The 19361-nt window shown below is 39.6% G+C and overlaps 1 protein-coding gene across 8 annotated transcripts in view; it reads right to left on the bottom strand.

The window, feature by feature from the left end:
- The window catches only part of MAP3K4 (mitogen-activated protein kinase kinase kinase 4), a 76482-nt gene that overhangs the window by 18913 nt on the left and 38208 nt on the right, over window positions 1-19361 (bottom strand). For 3 of the 8 annotated variants that reach the window (XR_005105036.1, XR_005105038.1, XM_037392842.1), the window contains exons 10-17: window positions 18915-19181; window positions 16876-17025; window positions 15661-15822; window positions 12564-12697; window positions 9068-9146; window positions 6962-7040; window positions 2660-2756; window positions 1597-1713 (exon numbers count right to left, since the gene is read on the bottom strand). Coding sequence is in view for 5 of the 8 variants with exons in the window: in XM_037392842.1 (XP_037248739.1) it covers window positions 1597-1713; window positions 2660-2756; window positions 6962-7040; window positions 9068-9146; window positions 12564-12697; window positions 15661-15822; window positions 16876-17025; window positions 18915-19181 (1085 nt within the window). In the remaining 3 variants the exon portion in view is untranslated. The remainder of the gene's footprint in view (window positions 1-1596; window positions 1714-2659; window positions 2757-6961; window positions 7041-9067; window positions 9147-12563; window positions 12698-15660; window positions 15823-16875; window positions 17026-18914; window positions 19182-19361) is intronic. The other 5 variants (XR_005105037.1, XM_037392845.1, XM_037392843.1 and 2 more) reach the window with 4 other exon arrangements.

Genomic DNA, 19361 nt, shown 5'->3' with positions numbered 1-19361 from the left:
CTGCCTTGGCTCAAAGTGCTGTACATATGAAAAATTTCCCTTCATATGTTGTGTAAAGACTAATTATCAAAAAGTTCTTCATTTTAAAAATCATAAATACTAATTAACCATCACCCTTTCAGCTTATAAAGATACCAGAACCTGTCAGTGAAAATCTCTAGAATGTTACTTGAGAAGGGCTTTTCAAATAGATAGCGCTGCAGACTACTGACTGCTCTTTTTCAACAGTGGACTTAAAAGCATGAAGGATATATAACAAATTCATGTAGTCTGAATGACAAAAAAATCAGGATGTATTTTCAACCTAAAACAAACAGGGCCTAGACTCACAAGCTGTACATCTAAAGGCTACTGTAGGGTGCAAGTCATATCTTCTCATAAAAATAAGCTGAAAAGACTTGCAGGGAAGATCTTATGTAAGAAGTGGCAACTTCCCTCTGAACACCTGAACACATGATTCTACTGTGCATCTGGTAACAAATCTACAAACCACAACAGTTTGTTAGCTAACAACTGGAAATTGTTTATTAAAAATAAATAATTCATAATCAAGTCATATCTAAGTTCACTTTGGTCACTATCAATCTATTGTTCCTTCATTACCTGTCCTTTATTTTCTCCACAGCTGTGTGAAACAGTCAAGATCATGTGTCTCCATTCATACAGATCTCTTGCAGAAGGGAGCTAAAATCTTGTACAAGAGTTCTAAACTCTGCCGTAGAAATAAAAACCTAAAAAGCTATTTACAAATCCTAAGATTATATCATTGTGTGAATAGCAGGATTTTCAGAGGCAGGGGTGCAGGGAAAATAATTTTTAAAAATAAACTTACAAAAGAGTAACATTAGGGAACTTGGGAGACATGTCAGAGGTCTGACTGTGGTGTGGGAAGAAGGAACAGTCTGAAATACTACTGCCAAATCAGAGGCCAAAAAGCAAGAAAGAGTACTAACACAGGTCTACCAAAAAATCCACTCGTGACCTCTGCAAACAGACGACACAGGAGTGGTTTCCGTTACATATCCTGATATAGGAATGGTTTTGTTCGTAGTAAGTTTATTCTGTACAAGTCTGAGAAGCCAAAGGTGTAACAAGAAATAAAAAAAACCTCCTGAAATCTTATGTGTATAATTCTGTGTTTGCCACTATATAGTATTTCAAAGTATTTATGGCAGACAACAACAATACCAAAACTGCTAGCTAACATGAAACAAATATATCCTAGGGCTTATTTGCATGTTACAGTCATCTTAGTGTAGAGTTACTTATCAATCCTAATTATTTAGTGAAGTTACACCAATTTACTGACTGGTACATTTTAATTTCATGGACATTTTTACTGAGTACATTTGTAATCTACATCACAACGGCATGCTTTAACAACCATATTGTTCAGACGTTTCAAATTGAAAGTGGTCTTATCTCTTTCTAAGACATAGGATTTTGCTCAAGTCAAACATGAATGAAGGCACCAGTGGAAGACACAATGGGACGGAAAAGTACGTTGCAAATGATCTACTAGGACTCAAGTTTGTGGAAACAGTTATATGGGTGATGTAAGTAGAATGAGGCTGCTACGTCATGGAGCAGAGCTACCTGGTATCATTTGCACTGCTGACAGGTTTGGGTTGAGCTGAGTCGCTACCGATGGGAGCGGGGCGACTGACAGCAACGCTGCAATGGTTCCGTGCATCACAAGGGACACTCCGTGTGCTGTGGCAAGAAGAAAAACTTCAAGAAACAGTACAAAAAAGTACGGAGTTGAAAGTTTATTTTAAAAATAAAATTCTGAAGTGTGCATAATAAGGCCTGACTTTAAAGCTTTTTCAAGTACATAAAGACTTTTATGTGGAATACTTCAGGGTCTCAGAAGCTTCAGAGGCTACCAATATGTACAATAATCACCATCTTCAAAATAAAAATCTCCAAATCTTTACAGTAGTACTAGTTTCTGCCAACAGCAAAGCAACTTAAAAAAAAAAAAAAAAAAGTCAAATGAAATGCTTGTCACTGTGCTGATCCTGAAAAACAAATCCCTCTCTTTGTGTGAAAATATGTATGGCGAAGTTTATTTTTAAATTTCTCAAAACTATTTTCGCATTAGTTCTCATGTCAACTCTTTCAAAGGGAAGGAAAATTATCCATTGCTTTAAGCTTCCTCACAGCAGTTTGGTAACTACGCAGAAATGCCACCATATTCCAGAATGCTAAATTTTTAAGTCTTATCTATGCTAAGCTACAGAAAGTAACGTCACAGGCAAGTATGCAGCCATTCAAAGTGGGGAAGGAAATAAAAATGTTGTTGATGAGCAGTCTTCACTGAATTAATGCTTGTTACATTGAAAGACATTTCAGGAAAGACAAAGGGGATAAGAATGACTTCTAAGTGAGAAAGCATGCACCAACAGAAACCTGTAAAATAAAGGGGGAGGGCACAGAGGAGAAAAAGAAACAATATTGTCCTTAAAAGCACATTGATAAAATTCAGACCACTAACACAATATTGTCCTTAAAAGTACATCGATAAAATTCAACCACTAACATGCTAGTTTTTTCTGCTGCTTTGCCCTCAACAAGAAAGAAAAGGTGTTCCACTTACTGACAGCCAGCGTAGCCAAGAGAGGATAAACCAGTTTAGAACTCTACTAATGCTAAATACCTGAAGCCTTCAGGAGTAGGGATGATAAGATGAGGATTTGGTGGATCACTATGGCACCGAGGTACTTTTACAGGACGGGGACTGTTTCGATGAATTGCTGCAAACATAAAAAAGGTAGCACATTTACTCAGATGCCAGAAAAACTCTGTTAGGGCCATTTCAAGGCAGAAAGTTTTTAAAAAATTCATTTCACAGTTAAGTATGAACTGGCATATGTCTTATTCTTTAAGAAAAAACCAAGGCATTTCGATTTTAAATAAATCTATTCTATGTATTACTATTCATACTATTGTATTATGTAACTCATCTATAAAACAATGAAAGGTCTCCACACAAAAACTAGCTATCAGAAGATGCGTACTCGCTTCACTAGAACTACATCTTCATTATTTCAACTTCACAGATGAAAGATGATTTGTTATCTTATTGCAAAATAAATATTAACAAAGCGTATAATTATTAAAAAGCAGAGTGTTATTATGTTCCTTTTGCATCAGAATTTGTTTTCTCAGTCAATAACAGTGAGCAAAACGAGCTGGGAAAAAGCCTCACATATGACAGTTTTACCCATACTAAATGTCCCCCATGACAGCCTGCCCCGAGAAAGCGGTACAAAGGAACCCAGTCAAACCTAAATGAGCCATCACTGCCCTCATGCCTAACTCATTCAGTGCCCCTCAGAGTAGTCTGCAGTGTCTCTCCCTTCCCTCAACCTCTCCCCAACCAGTCACAAAAATACTGCGGCAGTCAGGTCACAAGATAGCTGACTGCCCATCAAAACACAAGTCAGTACTTACTGGCAGGCTAGGTTAATCACAGTGAGCTTCTGCCTTGCACTACCAGGACAAGTAAAAGATGTCAGGGCCAGGTGTTGGCTGCCCTGTTGTAATTTGCAAGGACACTAGCAGAAGATGCAGACAGCAGAACCCACTTCGGTAGAGATAGGCTGTTTCACAGAGCAAAAAGACAGGATAAAACACCAGGAGCCCCTAGCTGCGTGCCTACAGGCAGCAGCATGAACACAGATGGATCCTCAGCTTTGGGAAAAGGGGTCAAGATCACAGTCAGTTTAAAGTCCCTCAACACAGTATGCAAATTGAACTAGGAATTCTGACTTTTCTCTTGTTCACAAGATAGAAAGGGGTACCTGAAATATGGCTACAGTTTATGTTTAGTTATGTTTATTTCACACGTATTGAAGTTTCAGCCTGCTGTTCGAGTCTGCACCATCCATCTGTGTCACCCCCTCCCCGTGCCTCTGAGCCAAAAGCTGTCAAACTAGTTTGTGTGATCCACTGTGTCTGCAATAAGCATTTGCAAGAGTTTCAGTACTTTGGGATCATCACGCTAGTGATTTACCTAAAACTGACCTTCCTCTGAACAACAGCATCAATAATGAATATAGAGGTTTTACATCACAGTACGGAATCTGGCCAAGATATATTTTAGACTATACTTTTTTCTGCAGGATTGGACTGACTTTCATTGTGAAAGGTTTCTCAGCTATAAGTTTCTCACCAAAATTATATCAAAACTGAAACTGTCCTGAAATACTGAAAAATCTCCTCTTGCCCGAGTCAAGTTACCCTCCCCTTCATGTCTTCTGCTATCAACCCTGTCCAGGAAGTGGACATCAGGAGAAAGAAAAGATGTGACAACGTGGTATCTTGAAAGTTAAACCTGTCAATGGACTTCAGAGGAAGAAGACAGAAACAGTACTAAGAAAGATGCATAAAAGGGAAACACAGCTGAGGAAACATCCTTTTCTCAAGATAAACAATGAATATGTTGATTTCACTCTAATGCCAGAGATATTTTTTATACTATGATAAATTCTGTGATACTGGAGAACTATTTCCCACAGCTCTACCATCAAGGCCCCAGGTACAACTCCTCTATACCTCGATAATATAATGTCCATCAGAAGTGTAAATACCCGCACTGCCACAATGAAACTTCATGAAAGGGAGCTGTAACTGCCTCCTGTGGTGGTGCATCTCACCCCCTCCCCTGGGTGGCTCTACAACCTCAGGAATCCCCATTAGGCCTAAGCATCTGTGTAACAACTTGGGCAGTTCAGCATCCCTTGACTGTACCAGCACCTCTTGCACAGCCAAGATGGGAAACGGCATGGCTGTACCAGAAATATCCCCTATCCGAACACCACCACCACCTGCTATCTTTGGAGCATTCCTTATCTGGATTGTATCATCCCTAACAAGCCTGGGAACACTCTCTGTTATGACTCCAAATGGTATGATACCACTGTCAATGGAATTCTGAGAAAAATTCCATTGATTACAGACTCAGATTGCAGCCAGCATGGACAATTACTGATGACTAAAGCCTATCACCTCCAAACTATGAACAGCAGTCCTGAGCGAGGCACTTTGAGCACTCCTGGACTGCAGCGGGCTGCAAACAGCATCTCCCTGAGTGAGGTGTCTCTCAGAAGTCACAAACACCCAAGTTTGTGACACTAGGGGCACCATCACCAAAAGCTGACGATGGGACCTGGGCTGATTTTCCTGCTTCTTGAGGCTCAACCTTTAGCCTGCTGAGAAATGCAAAAGCATTAAACGTGTGTATTTCTCTGAATTCATGGGGAACTTTGAACAGGTATAGATTTGTAAATGTATCTCCACACTTCTATTCCTTTATGTCTGTATGTATGTGTGTGAACTGATTTAGTAACTTTGCAATAAGTAATACAATATCTAATCCATAGTTCAGCCACTTTCATACTTAAGTAAATCTTATTTGATTCACTTTGTAAATGATAAATGAGTCAATGCTTAAGTGCTGCTAAAATCCTACAATCAAACTTAAACTACAGATGTTCCTTATATCCTTTAGACATAAACAGTTGATCAAGCCTGAGACTGGTATTGGATCTAGCCACACCTAAGCTCTATTAGAATAAATATTGAGAGGCTGTACTCTGCACAGCACCTGCACTCCCCGATTCAAAAATTACTAATGTACCTACCACAATACCCAATTTCTGCTACAGCATGAAAGGGAATTTCTGAAGTCACAATTTGGAAAAGTGATAAATCATCTCCAGAACCCACTCCCCATATAATTCACCTGTTTGGCCAGTCTGAAAACCGGACAGGAGATGAAGTCTTACAACTTATTACTGGCACTTAAATGCCAATACTCACCAAAATTATATCAAAACTGAAACTCTCCTGAAATACTGAAAAACCTCCTCTTGCCTGAGTCAAGTTAGAGTCCTACTAACAGCCGCAGTACCTAATACTGCAACGCTAACAGCAGCTCTGCAAGCAGCTGCACACCCATGGGTGGCAGCACTGGATGTAAAAGATACGTCCTTTATGGTCTACCTGCAAGAGGAGGACAAAATGAAATTTGTCTTTACTTGAGAAGGTATACAATGTATCTTTAACAGACTCTCACATGGCCACAAACATCCATAATTGCTCATGCTGCCCTTGCTGAACTTTTATGAAGAGTCTCACTTCCTCAGAATGTGAAACTGTACCAATATATACGTCATCTATATATTCTTGTCAGAGGAGATTCCCCTGAAAAGGTGGAGAAAGCAGCAACAGCAGCATGGCAAGTGCTACATGAAGCACAAATTAAGACTCCGTCTGAAAAATGTCTGGGACCAGAGAAGCAAAGTTTTTAGGTACTTGGTGGATAGGAGGCACTGCAATGATTCCTCCAGGTACCTTGAGAAAAAGAGCATATGCCACAATCTAGGAAAGAATTACAATAGGTACTTTAGGATATTGGAGAAAACATGTACCTGGATTTTTTATCATTGCTTGCCCACTATACTCACTTTTACAAAAACCATGGAAATGGAACACAGAACATGAAGCAGCAGTCAAAACTCTAACACAGAAATTAAAAACTTTGTGAAGTCACACTCCCACAAATTCCTATTACAACTCTTTCACTCCGGTCTTTGATGATGATTCTTTAAAGCAACTTAACCTAAATCACTGTTTGTGACACCTCCTTAAAGTTATAATCACGTCTTTACACAACCTTTCAAAATTACATTCCTTTTCCTGAAGATCTGCAAGACTTCACCGAAATTCAAGGACAAATCAAGAAGAAAACACCTGTAAAACTTTTCAACTTCTTGGGTAAAACCACCATGGTTTACATCACTTTGTCAGGCAATAATGGTTTCACATCAACAATCACGACAAGCTTAAAAATACTTTTATCGGTATTTCTAGCATTTTAAAAGTACTTTACAGTCAAAATTCTCTAACAATAGCAGCAAAACTCCAGAACAAATGCCAGTAACTTCTGCCTTACCAAGGTACAAACCTGTAACAGGACTGTGAGGTTTTCCAATAACATGACCAATGCACTCATTCATCAGAGCTTGTAAACTCTAAAAAAGACAAACAGAAAAAATTGTGATGGTTTATGTTACAAAAGAGTTGACAGTCATATGGTGAAGCTCACAGTAATAAAATTACATTGGTTAAATATGTAATTTGTCAAGTAAGCACCTCTACATGCTATCAATTACATTAAAGTTTTGGATCCACATTAGGGTTTTTACTATTTTTTTTTTTTGTAAGCTAGAAAGTCTTGGTCTTGCCTTGCCTTTTGACCTTGTCAAAATCACCTAATCATAAGAACTGAACAATGATACATCAGAAAGAATACTTCATAATATAAAGCTAGTAAAACTTAAAAATACTCATTGTTAATAAAATTAAAAATTGAAATTAAAAATTTCAAGCGTGCAGGAAAAAGCTGCAAAAACCTCCGCTGTCCTCCCTCTCCCCACCCCAGGAAAAAACACCTGAAGAAATTGGGTGAGAGTATGATGGCCTGAATCACAAGACTAAAGCCTGTAAAACAACAAATACAAAGCACTGCATATCAAAAGAAATTCACTTTCATTACCTACCCATGAAGTTAGCAAAACTTTCATGAAAGGCATTCAACAACTAAACCACTGAACTGGGGCTCAAGCAATCTAAGCTTAATTGCTAGGTGTACTATTCACTGTCTATGTAACCTTGGACAAGTTATTAAATCTTCCTCTGGTTCAGTTTACTTGTCAGAACCACAGGGATAAAATATGCCTTCACAATAAAGAATTAGTTTTGTTCTTTGGTACAGCTGCTATGAAGGCTGCTTCTATATACCAGTCATTCAGACTAGTCAAAATTTCTTCCAGAAATCAAAAAACTTAGTGAAGACCAGGATCTCAAAGGTCCTACAAAAAAATATGAAAGAAAAATAGAAGCATTTAGCATGGGATTAGCATATTTTACCAGTCCAGACTGAGCTAGAATCTCAGCTTTAAATCTAGACCATCATTCCTCTATGACATCTGGTATTATCTAAATAAGAGATTAGGATTGACATTGGCAAAATGCTGTGGCCTGCATTATACAGGAGTCAGATTAATCAAAACAATGTGATCCTTCAAGTGATGCTCTCCACAACTAAACCCATTTTAAGAAAGCAAAAGTTCAGAAATGTAGTTAAGGTTTTGGGTTCCCCTCTTTCTCTCCCACTTGTGCAAAGTCTTTTTTAGCAACTGTGTCAAAGCAAATAAAGTTGAGGGGCTACTTCCTAAAGCTAAAGTATCAGGGTATTTCAAATACAAGCTTAACTTTGTCGTTTCAGAAGACAACCCTTTCCCAGCAACATACACATGGAACTAAAACATAACTTATTTGAGAGCTCTTGATAAAAAAAACGTGAAAAAAAGACTAAACTATCGTTTCTGTATTATGCAAGATTAATGTGGTTGGCATTTCATAACAAATCTCAAAATTTATAAATATCAGAGGTGCTGACACTCACATTCTGCTATTTTGTGGCAACTGTGCTTTCACTTCTCTGTAGTACTGTACCAAGATCAGAGAAATAACTTCTCAGAATTTTATTTCCACAGGAAAAGGAGAAAGGCAGAGCACACAAAAAGCCAGTTTTAGTCGGATTTTTTTCACAGTAAAAACAAAAGAAAGATGCTTTAAAGTCTTTTTCACATTGGCACAATTTGAAAAAAAATTGAAGAAATACCCTTAAACAATTGTGATTTTGTATTCATACCCATAAATGAACTCTGGTGCTAAGCCTCAGGAGCTCACATTCAGAAACTTATAACAACAACTATAAATTGTAACTCTGCAGAAAAGCTGCTGTAAACTTTCCCAAGAGACAAAGAAAGAGCCTCCCAAAACAGCAACTTGTCAGCAATTTGAAAACATTAATGCTGATTGTCACAAACATACTCTATTCGGTATCTTACAAACTGAAGAGGTATCAACAGTTACATACAACACCAATCAGCATCTGTATTCAGACTGTTTTATAAAAACTATCCCTGAAAAACATGTACTGATAGCTTCACAAACATTTAGAAATAAACAAGCAGAACAACTTATTCCATACCAAGAAGTCATCTTCTGGGAGAGCTGAAATAAATGCTGGCTCAATGGCTTGAAGAAAATCAAAACCTTGAGTTGCCCACCTAGCTCAAAGAAAAAGAAAAGACAGAAAATTAACCGCTCTTCAGCTAAAGTCATCATAAGAGTTTCAACAACATCCAAGAACAGTAAATGGCAGTTATTTTTCTTCTAGAAAATATGGTACAATCTTTGTAAGAAAATGGATTAATACGTAAGAGGCAAAATATTTAACTTGTATTAATATTTGCCCAGTTAGTACTGAGATAAAGTCTGAGTTTAGCAAGGACACCACCAAATAAAGTGAGCAGGTGATGCCATATATTTCAATCCATGCACACGCTCTCTTCAGGAACAGTATCATCAAGTCACTCATAATATGTATGCTTCAAAGCAACAAGCCAAACCACTATGTTCCCTGCCTAAATTCTCATTTCTGAAACAAGACTGAAAGTGTACTAATGATTTCACGACTATCTGATAAGCAGTAACGGGGCATCAATGGTTTCAAGCCCTACACTGGTAAAGCAAAATAATTAATGAACTTGGTTAAAGTAAGTTGTGCCTTCAGTTCAGCCACATGCTCTCCCTGCACTGCCTCCTCTTAAGACCTCTAGGTAGAATCACAGGATACACGGAGTTGGAAGAGACCCATGAGGACCATCGCAGTCCAACTCCTAACTCCACACACAACAACCTAGAAGTTAAACCATACACCTAAGCATTGTCCAAATGCTTCTTGAACACCAACAGGCCTGGGGCCATGACCACTTCACTGGGGAGCTTGTTCCAGGGCTTGACCACCCTCTCAGTGAAGAACTTTTCCTTAATATTCAATCTGAACTTCCCCTAACGTAGCTTTAAGGCACTCCCTCATATCTTATCACCAGAGAGAAGAGCTCAGCGCCTCGCACTCCACTTCCCCTCCAGAAGCTGTAGACAGTAATGGGGTCACCCCTCAGTCTCTGCTTCTCCAAGCTGAGCAAACCTAGTATGCACAACCACTCCTCATGTAAGACTTTCCCTCCAGTCCTTTCACCACCTTCATTGCCCTTCTTCAGACACACTAACATTTTTACATCCTTCTCATATTGTGGAGCCCAGAAGTAAACACAGTACTCATGGTGCGCTGCACCAATGCTGGGCACAGTTGGACAATCACCTCTTTCAGCTGGTTAGCTGTACTCTGCCCAATGCACCCCAGGACACAGCTGACCCTTTCCACCACCAAGGCACACCGACTCACACAGAGCGTACCGTCAACCAGAACCCCGAGATCCCTTTCTGCAGGGCTGCACCCCGACCTCTTGGCCCCTAATCTATACATATATCCAGGATTACACGGTCCCAGGTGCAAATCTGGCATTTGTCCTTGTTAAATTTCATAAGCTTGGTGATTGCCCAGTACTCCTCATCTATCAAGCTCTCTCTGTAAGGCCTCTGTACCCTCAAGGGAATTAACAGCTCCTCCTAATATAGTGTCGCTGGCAAACTTACTTTGTACATACTCAACTCCTGTGTCCAGATCACTGATAACATTGACGAGAACTGGGCTTAAAACTGAGCCCTGCAGAAAACCGTAGTGACTGGCTACCAGCCAGATGTCACCCCATTTACACCAACTCTTTGAGCCCAACCCTTCAGTCAGTTGTTCACCCATCATATTGTGCCCATGTCCAGCCGTATGCTAGATAGGCATTTTGTCCAGAAGGGTACTGTGAGAGACAATATCAAAAGCTCTGCTAAAATAGTCATTTTAAAGAAACCAAACAAACCACACAGAAAAACCCGACCACGTCCACTGCCTTCTCTTCATCCACTTGGTGGGTAACCTTGTCATAAAATGGCAATTAATAAGGCATGGCTTGCCCTCTATGACCCCATGTTGACTTTGATAAATGACTACATTGTCTCTGAAGTGTTTTTCAGTAACTCCCAGAATAATCTCCGTAATTTTACCAAGGAACTGAAGTGAGACTGACAGGCCTGTAATTACCATGATGTTCTTTCTTGCCCTTCTTGAGAACTGGAACAATGTTTGCTAGCTACCAGTCAAGAGGGACTGCTCCAGATTCCTGAGACTGTTGATAAATAACTGAGAGGGGTCTTGCAATAACATCAGCCAACTTCTTCAGAACCTCAGAATGAATTAAGGCCCTCTGGACTTGCGTGCATTCCACTGCACCAGCAAACCTTGTTCAAGTTGAAAGTCAGCCAGGAGTTTACCACTCCAGGGGTCCCAGGGCCCATCATTTGTGCTTAAGACAGAGGTGAAGGCGGCATTAAATGTCTTTGCTTTATCTTCATCCCTATTTGTGAGGTGACCAGTCTCACCACGTAATGGACCAGTGTCATCTTTAAGTCCTCCTTTTGCTGTTAACATACTTTTAAAAGCCTTTTATGTTGTTTTGGGGTTTGGGGTTTTTTGTTTCCTTTTGGGTTTGTTTTTTTTGGTTTTGGGGTTTTTTTGGTTTTGTTTTTAAGATCAGCAGACCAAGCTAACTAGCCTATCCACATATGGTTCAGCCTACCCACTCTTTCCTCCCCCTCTTCCAGTAAGGAGAGCAACCCACCTCCAGGACAAACTGATCAGCCCTATACTTTAAGGAAACAAAACCGTCACTTCTGTGAAATCTGCTAGCGCAGATCAATATAAAAGCACCTATTTTTATGCAAAAGAATTCTACTACATTTCTGATATACCAGCTAAAAAATGCTGCAAAAACACCTAAGTTAACCAAGCAATGGTATTGTTCTGCTTGGACCAGTCTCCCAGTTCCTCCACTTACATTGTCAAAGTGATGCAACTTTAACTTTTTTCATTAGCACCCAGCAGTAGAGTTTCATAGCACCAACTGTAAGCACAATTTGAGAGACCACTGGGCACAACACTACTGCCAGACAAGACAGAAAATATTTAGACTACAACAAAAAACACCCACAAGTGCACCCATTATTGCAATCATAAAACTAAAGAATTTTCAGCAGAGTGGAAACACTTCTTCCTCATCTGTGGGCCATACTTTGGACACTTTCAGAAAGGACTAACAGAAGGACTTCTACAGGAGGTTCCATACATATCTCATTTCTGCGACTGGCAGAAAACAATACAGCTTTCTCTGTAGAATACCCAAAGAATGACTGTTGCATATTGACTCCTGATCACATAGCACTTTTATTCCAACTTAATGACCCTTCTCTAAAGTCTTTTAATTATCTGGGTCCAACAACCTCCACTTTTTCTTCCCATTTTCTGTCAGTTAACATGAGGCAAAGCATTCCACAAATTCTTTTGGTACGCAGCTGGAGCATTCATTTGGATTTATGCATTTATTATTCAAATTATTTTCAAAATTTAAGAGCCAGAAGCATCAGTAGTTCAGAAGAACTACTTCTACACAATAAGGCATTACTCAAAGTGTGAAAATTCCTGCATGTTATTTAAACACACACTACCATGGCAGTCACAAGTTGGCTGTTACCTGGGTCGAGTGCCCCGGCCACTCTCACATTTTGTTAGCACATAATTCATCCATTTCCTGGCAAAGCTGATATACTTGTCTCCAATTTTCTGCCTGAATTCTCCAGACATCAGACGAACAACTTCTTTATGGTACTGTAAGAAACACTAAAGATTACTTTTCACGTATTAATAAGAAGAACAAAAATACCATTTGCAATATCCACTGGAGTATTTGCAGGCTAACAAAACTCTACAGTATGGTAACAGTCACATCCTATTCTTAGACAAAGAGTTTATATAAGCAGATGCATATTTATAGAAAAAAATCATAAAAAGTATATGATACAAAATGTGCCACAGTGAGAGGCAGCACTTGAGCCATACTGCATTCTTATGTGTATACAGGCACGCGCTGATGGTTAACGGTGTACACACATCATTTAAGAAAAGCTACATAAACGTTCAGTTCTGTAATCAGAGACTGAACTGCAAAGTAGCGTTCATTTTTAATTATACTGCAGGTAACATTAGGGGATAAAGGAGTTATATAAGTACATTTAAAAAAATAAACAGAAACATCAGATATTTTTTAGCAGACCATCCTTAGAAATATGTTAGTATTAAATCTTAAAAAGTTTTTACAAAGCTCACAGGAACCAAATAGTGAAACAACATACTAAAAGCACCTGAACATGACATTTCTTCATTGTGTTTTTTGCTGAGATAGTTTTCTTCACAGTAGGCTAGTACGGGGCTATAGTTCAGATTTCTGCTCAGAACAGTGTAGATAACACTGGGATGTCTTAGTCACTGCTGAGCAGTGCTCACACAGAGCCAAGGGTTTATCTGCTTCTCACTCCAGCCCACCAGCAAGTAGGCTGGGGGTGTATGAGAAGTTGGTAGGGGATACAGCTGGGACAGCTGACCCCAACTGACCCAAGGGATATTCCACACCATATGACGTCATGCTGAGTATATAAAATGGGGAAGAAGGGAGGGGGGTGTGTGATTCAGAGCGATGGTGTTTGTCTACCCAAGTAACCGTTATATGTGATGGAGCCCAGCTTTCCTGGGGATGGCTGAACCCCTGTCTGCTGATGGGAAGTGGAGAAAGACTTCCCTGTCTTGCTTTGCTTCTGTGCACAGTTTTTGCTCTACCTATTAAACTGTCTTTACCTCAACTCACAAGTTTTTTCATGTTTACTCTTCTGATTCTCCCCCATCCCATGGGGGGGGGGGGGGCTGCAGAGAAGACAATGAGCAAGTGGCCGGGCGGTGCTTAGTTGCAGGCTGGGGTTAACCCATGACACTCAGCAGCTCTTTCAGGAAGGCACTCAAAAGCTATAGGCACTGCATCAACCACAAACTTTGAAAGAATAGCTCATATTAGTGTTATGCTGTTCTAGGATGAAAAACTGTGAGAAGCCAAGTTACACAATGACATTCAACATCAAAGGATATTTCTTATTTCATCTAAAAAGCTGACAAGTAGCAGAGTCTACAAGACTACACCTGAAATCCTCAAGCTCTTAAAGCTTTTTAAGAGTTCCAGGCATTGCTAATAGTAGTCTGAATGTAACAGATCCATCTGTTCTTTTTCAATCATTTTCACATAAGATTTCTGCAGCAACACACAATGTTCTGCTAGAATTGGGAGGTCCTAGTTGACTGGAACCTAGCAAATGTAACTTCCATCTACAAGAAGGGCTAGAAGGAGGATCCGGGGAACTGCAGGCTTGTCACTCTGACCTCAGTCCTGGGGAAGGTTATGGTGTAGATCATCTTGAGTGCCATCACACAACACATACAGGACAACCAGGTGACCAGGCCCAGTTAGCATGAGTTTATGAAAGGCAGGTCCTGCTTGACTAACCTGATCTCCTTCTATGACAAGGTGACTTGCTTAGCGGAAAGGGGAAAGGCTGTAGGTGTTGTCTGCCTGGATCTTAGTAAAGCCTTAGGCACCATTTCCCATGGCATTCTCCTGGAGAAACTGGCTCCTCGTGACTTGGACAAGTGTATTGTTCACTGGGTAAAAGCTGGCTGGACAGCCAAGCCAAAGGAGTGGTGGGGAATGGAGTTAACTCCAGTTGGCAGCCAGTCACAAGTGGTGTTCCCCAGGGCTCAGTGCTGGGGCCAGTTCTGTTTAATCTCTTTATCATTGATCTGGATGAGGGGATCGAGTGCACCCTCAGTAAGTTTGCAGACAACACCAAGCTGGGGGGAGTGTTGATCTGCCTGAGGGCAGGAAGGCTCTGCAGGGGGGTCTGGACAGGTGGACCGATGGGCCAAGGCCAATTGTATGAGGTTCAACAAGGCTCAGTGCTGGGTCCTGCACTTGGGTCACACCAACCCCACACAGCGCTACAGACCTGGGGCAGAGCGGCTGGAAACTGCCTGGTGGGAAAGGGCCTGGGGGTGCTGGTCGACAGCCAGCTGAGCATGAGCCAGCAGTGTGCCCAGGTGGCCAAGGCGGCCAACAGCGTCCTGGCTTGTATCAGAGACTGTGGCCAGCAGGACTAGGGAAGTGACTGTCACCCTGTACTTGGCACTGGTGAGGCTGCACCTCAAACACTGTGCTCAGTTTTGGCCCCTTGTCTGTAAAACAAGTCTTATGAGGAGTGGCTGAGGAACTGGGGTGTTCAACCTGCAGAAAAGAGGCTCAGGGGAGACTTTATTGCTCTCTAGAACTACCTGAAAGGAGGCTGTAGACAGGTGGGTGTCAGCCTCTTTTCCCAAGTAACAAGCAATAGGATGAGAGGAAATGGCCTCAAGTTGCTCCAGGGGAGGTTCAGATTGGACATTAGGAAAAAATTCTTCACCGAGAGGGTTGTCAAGCATTGGAACAGGCTGCCCTGTGGTTGATACGCCATGCTTGGAGGTATTTAAAAGACATGCAGATGTGGTGCTTAGTGACACAGTTTAGTGATGGACTTGGCAGTGCTGGGTTAATGGCTGGACTTCATCTTAAAGGTTCTTCCCAACCTAAACAATTCTATGAATTCTTTGTATTTCCACTGAGTTACACTTTTTCATTTGCACAAATGCAAAACCAAAAATTTCAGTTGGTTCTGACTAAAACAAGACAATGTGTCATTAATCTTTTCTTTCCTTACCTCAAACCCAAAATTATAACCCTGTATCATGGCTTCCCGGTAGTATTGCTGCAAAGTGGCAGATTCAGATTCATCAACTTCAGCATCAAACTCAGATGTGAACATGTGATCAACTCTGTCAATGGCACTGCTTATCTTATTGCATAGCTGTAATGCATCACTCTGAGCAACAACAACAAAAAGGGATGGGGGGAGCATCAAATTATTATTTATATTCTACAGCTGACAAGACTAAAGCAAACATGAATCTAACAATTACATTATTTTAAATGGAAATATACTTTAATGCCATCACAATCCATTCAGTCTTGGAATAGCACTTTCAAGCAGTTGCACAAAGCAAGTCTTAAAATTAACTGAAGGATTATAGTTAAGCTTGTTTGCTTGAGTGACATTAACTTTAAAAACAAAAACAGTGGTGAGGAGTCCACCAAAAAAAAAAAACCCAACCAAAAACAACAACAAAACCAAACCCAGAAAAAACACCCAACCAAAACCAGACAACAGAGAAAATTCATTTTGCCATCTATAACATGACCAAGCCTTTGGTTGTATTTTCACCCTGGTATGTGGGCACAGCTCCTACTGAACTCAGGGGGAAATGTAGGGGCCTGATATTGCAATTTCAATCTAATAAATCTTTGCTTTTCTGGGTCCTCCACAAAAACCTAAGCTAACAGAAAAAAACACCAAAGAAAACCCTCATACAACAACAACAAAACCTCAAAAAAACAAAAAACACCCCACCAAAACCAACTCACACACTAAAAACAAAAGCAAAAAATCAGAGAGAGACCTACCCACTTTTATATCACAAAGCAGCAATCTTCCCCAAATTTGAGGAAAAATAAGTTGTTTCTTTCAGATCATGGATTTTGATGGAATTTATTTTTATGAAACTAAACCCTTTCTTTCAAATCAATAGCTGACATTTATCAATTTATTTATTCTATTGCTATTCATATTGCTACTGCATTATGGACTTGCTTCCCACTTCCCAGTGCAAAAATGATTACACCAATATTGTTCAAAAATACACTCATAAATCCTTTGCAGAAACAGAATGAAAAATGTACTGAAAGTAAAGTCCATAGAGGTTATATAAATTATAATTGCAGAACATGTCATTAACATTGCAATCTCCTTGCACGTTTTTACTTATCTTTGAACAAAGCACTATCAATTTTGACCAAGATAATCTTGAAAACTGCTTACTTTTAGCTGTTGTAGAGCTTTGGCGATGACCGGTTGGCTAGATGTCTGTTCCTGGTGCAGAGAGATGAGCCCTTCAATAGACTGCTGGAAAGCTTTTCTCTGACTCACAAGGTGAGCAGACTGAATGACTACAAGGAGGAGGTTATCAACCTAGGAATACAAGATACCACAAGTTCTTTTAAAAAAAAAAAATCTCTCTATAAAAGATATCCCATATCAGCAAATTCCAACTGGTTATTTTTCAAATTCTAAAATATGAAAGACCTCTCTTGTTGCTCTTTATGAAAATCTTTAAATCATGCTTGATGCTGACAACTGAACTTGATAAACTCTCATCTTATGAGTAGAGTTCTATTAGGGCAAACAACACAGCAAGTTTTCAACGGGAATGCACTCCTATTCACTTCTGGAAAGGTTTGGGAAATACTATTAAAATTATCTTCAGAACAGTTACACACAGAAAGGCACCATCTAAGCAAAATAATTTTATTTTCTCAAAGCAGATGGAAGTAACAACCATCACATAAATAAGCAGGTTTTATCCAAGTAATGTAATACACTCAGGACAAAAACCTACTATTGAACAGGTAAAGCCATAGACTTACCACACAGTATTTGCTCAGACTTTGAAAATTTTTAAGATGTAAGAATATGTTTTATAAACCAGAGCTCTGACGTTGCAGAAGTCTGTAAAAGTACAGTCACACACAGCATTGCCTTTGCTGTGGCACCGAGTTACATACTAAGCTCTGTTAATTTCAAACTACAGACAACACATATCCAACAATTTACTCTGCAAACAAGACCTACTTCATCTCTGTTTTCAATATCTCATCCCCAAAGAATAATCTCATGCTCAAAATTCTTTAAATGTTGATAGGATTCTTCTATTTTATAAGTATTTTTAAATAAGCTTATGTTTTTTCTAGTTTGCAATTAAAATGTTTTTTTAAAAAAAACACAGGATGATTTTTTAAAGGTTATTTTACTTCCTAACCTTTCAATACTGGATTTTAAAAAATTCATAAACAGTGTTACACATATGCACATATAAACACATACACAGTGTTTTATGTGCACTCACATATGTCAGATAGAATACCACTTGCAACCCAGATTCTATTTTTTGCTGTTTTCATTTTCTGAGTGAAATGCTAACTTTGATAAAGTCCAATGAAATTCTAAGCACTTAATCAAAGGCTATTTTTTTATTGTTCAGTCTGGGCAACAGACAAATAAGTCGTAACATGCTTGCATGTTAAAAGCAGCAGCATATACAGGAGTGACTTTTTCAACTGCCTGTAATTGCTCGAGCCATTTGAATGCTAGAGGCTAGGCACAGCGACATGGAAAGTCACTCTGTTCATGGACAGTAAAGCCCATTTATGGTAGAGATCTAAGGAACTGCATGACATACCAAAGGGAAAATTCAGTTAGCCTAACATAAGGGTATGAGAACAGGAGGGGCAAGGAGCTGCAGCTGGCTCAGTTGCTACAGCATAGCAGAACTGCTGGCAGGCAACCTCTGTTGGCTTGGGATGAAGGAAAGTATGACTGGAAAGATTGCTTCTGCAGAACTGTTAAAACATCCCGTAGCTTCCACAGGAACGTGACTTTAAATGTCACAATTCATCCAATATCGAAAGTAACTGCTTTCATGCCTCAGTGTGTGGAAAGCACACAACCACCACACATTCTTGGGAACTGGTGCCTTCTTAATAAAATGTACAGTTTTCAAGTCTTATCCACACTTCTGATACTGAACGTTCAACTAGATATTGACAGTATCTCTTTATGATAAAAGTCCAGACCTGAAAATGCACATTGTAGAGATTAATCCTTCTAAGAAATGCTAAACCCCATTGAATTTAACACTTGCATTAACACAACTAAGAATCAATCTTACCCTTGAATTTAACTTTTAATTATCTATAAAAGGACACATGCCTCACTTAAATTACTGTGGTTAATATGAAAGGATAAGCATTCATGTAAGTGTGGAGATCACAGGCAGGGAAAAAACCAAGACCAAAACCCACCGGCATTGTGCGCAGTGTGTCAACAGTTTCTACTTGTGGCACTACTTTGACTGGCTGACCCTCCCATGCACTCCAGCTGTCATCTGATTCATGGTCTTTATCACCGTGTTTGGTCATTACTAAATAGGCCTCATATGCAACCTCATCTGAATCCTTTGAGCAATCCTTTCCAGCAGCTGCATTGAGGAGCTGCAAAATCAGAGACTTTTCCCCTGCGATACTATTTGGTACAAATACTTGTAAATTCTCAAGTCCAAGAATTTGTACCTGTAGAAAAAAAATAAAAATACACTGAGTGAATCTCACTGTTTTCTATGATACACAAAATAAATAAAAGACACATGTAATCTCATTTATGGAACAGAGCTTCCAATTTGAACAGATGCACAATATACACACAAAACAATGCATTCAGCCATTTTTCTAGAAAAACTCAAAATGCATTTT

This window comes from Falco rusticolus, chromosome 6 (assembly GCF_015220075.1).
Source record: "Falco rusticolus isolate bFalRus1 chromosome 6, bFalRus1.pri, whole genome shotgun sequence".
In the NCBI taxonomy this organism is placed as follows: Eukaryota; Metazoa; Chordata; class Aves; order Falconiformes; family Falconidae; genus Falco; species Falco rusticolus.
This window is presented reverse-complemented; position numbering and strand designations above follow the sequence as displayed.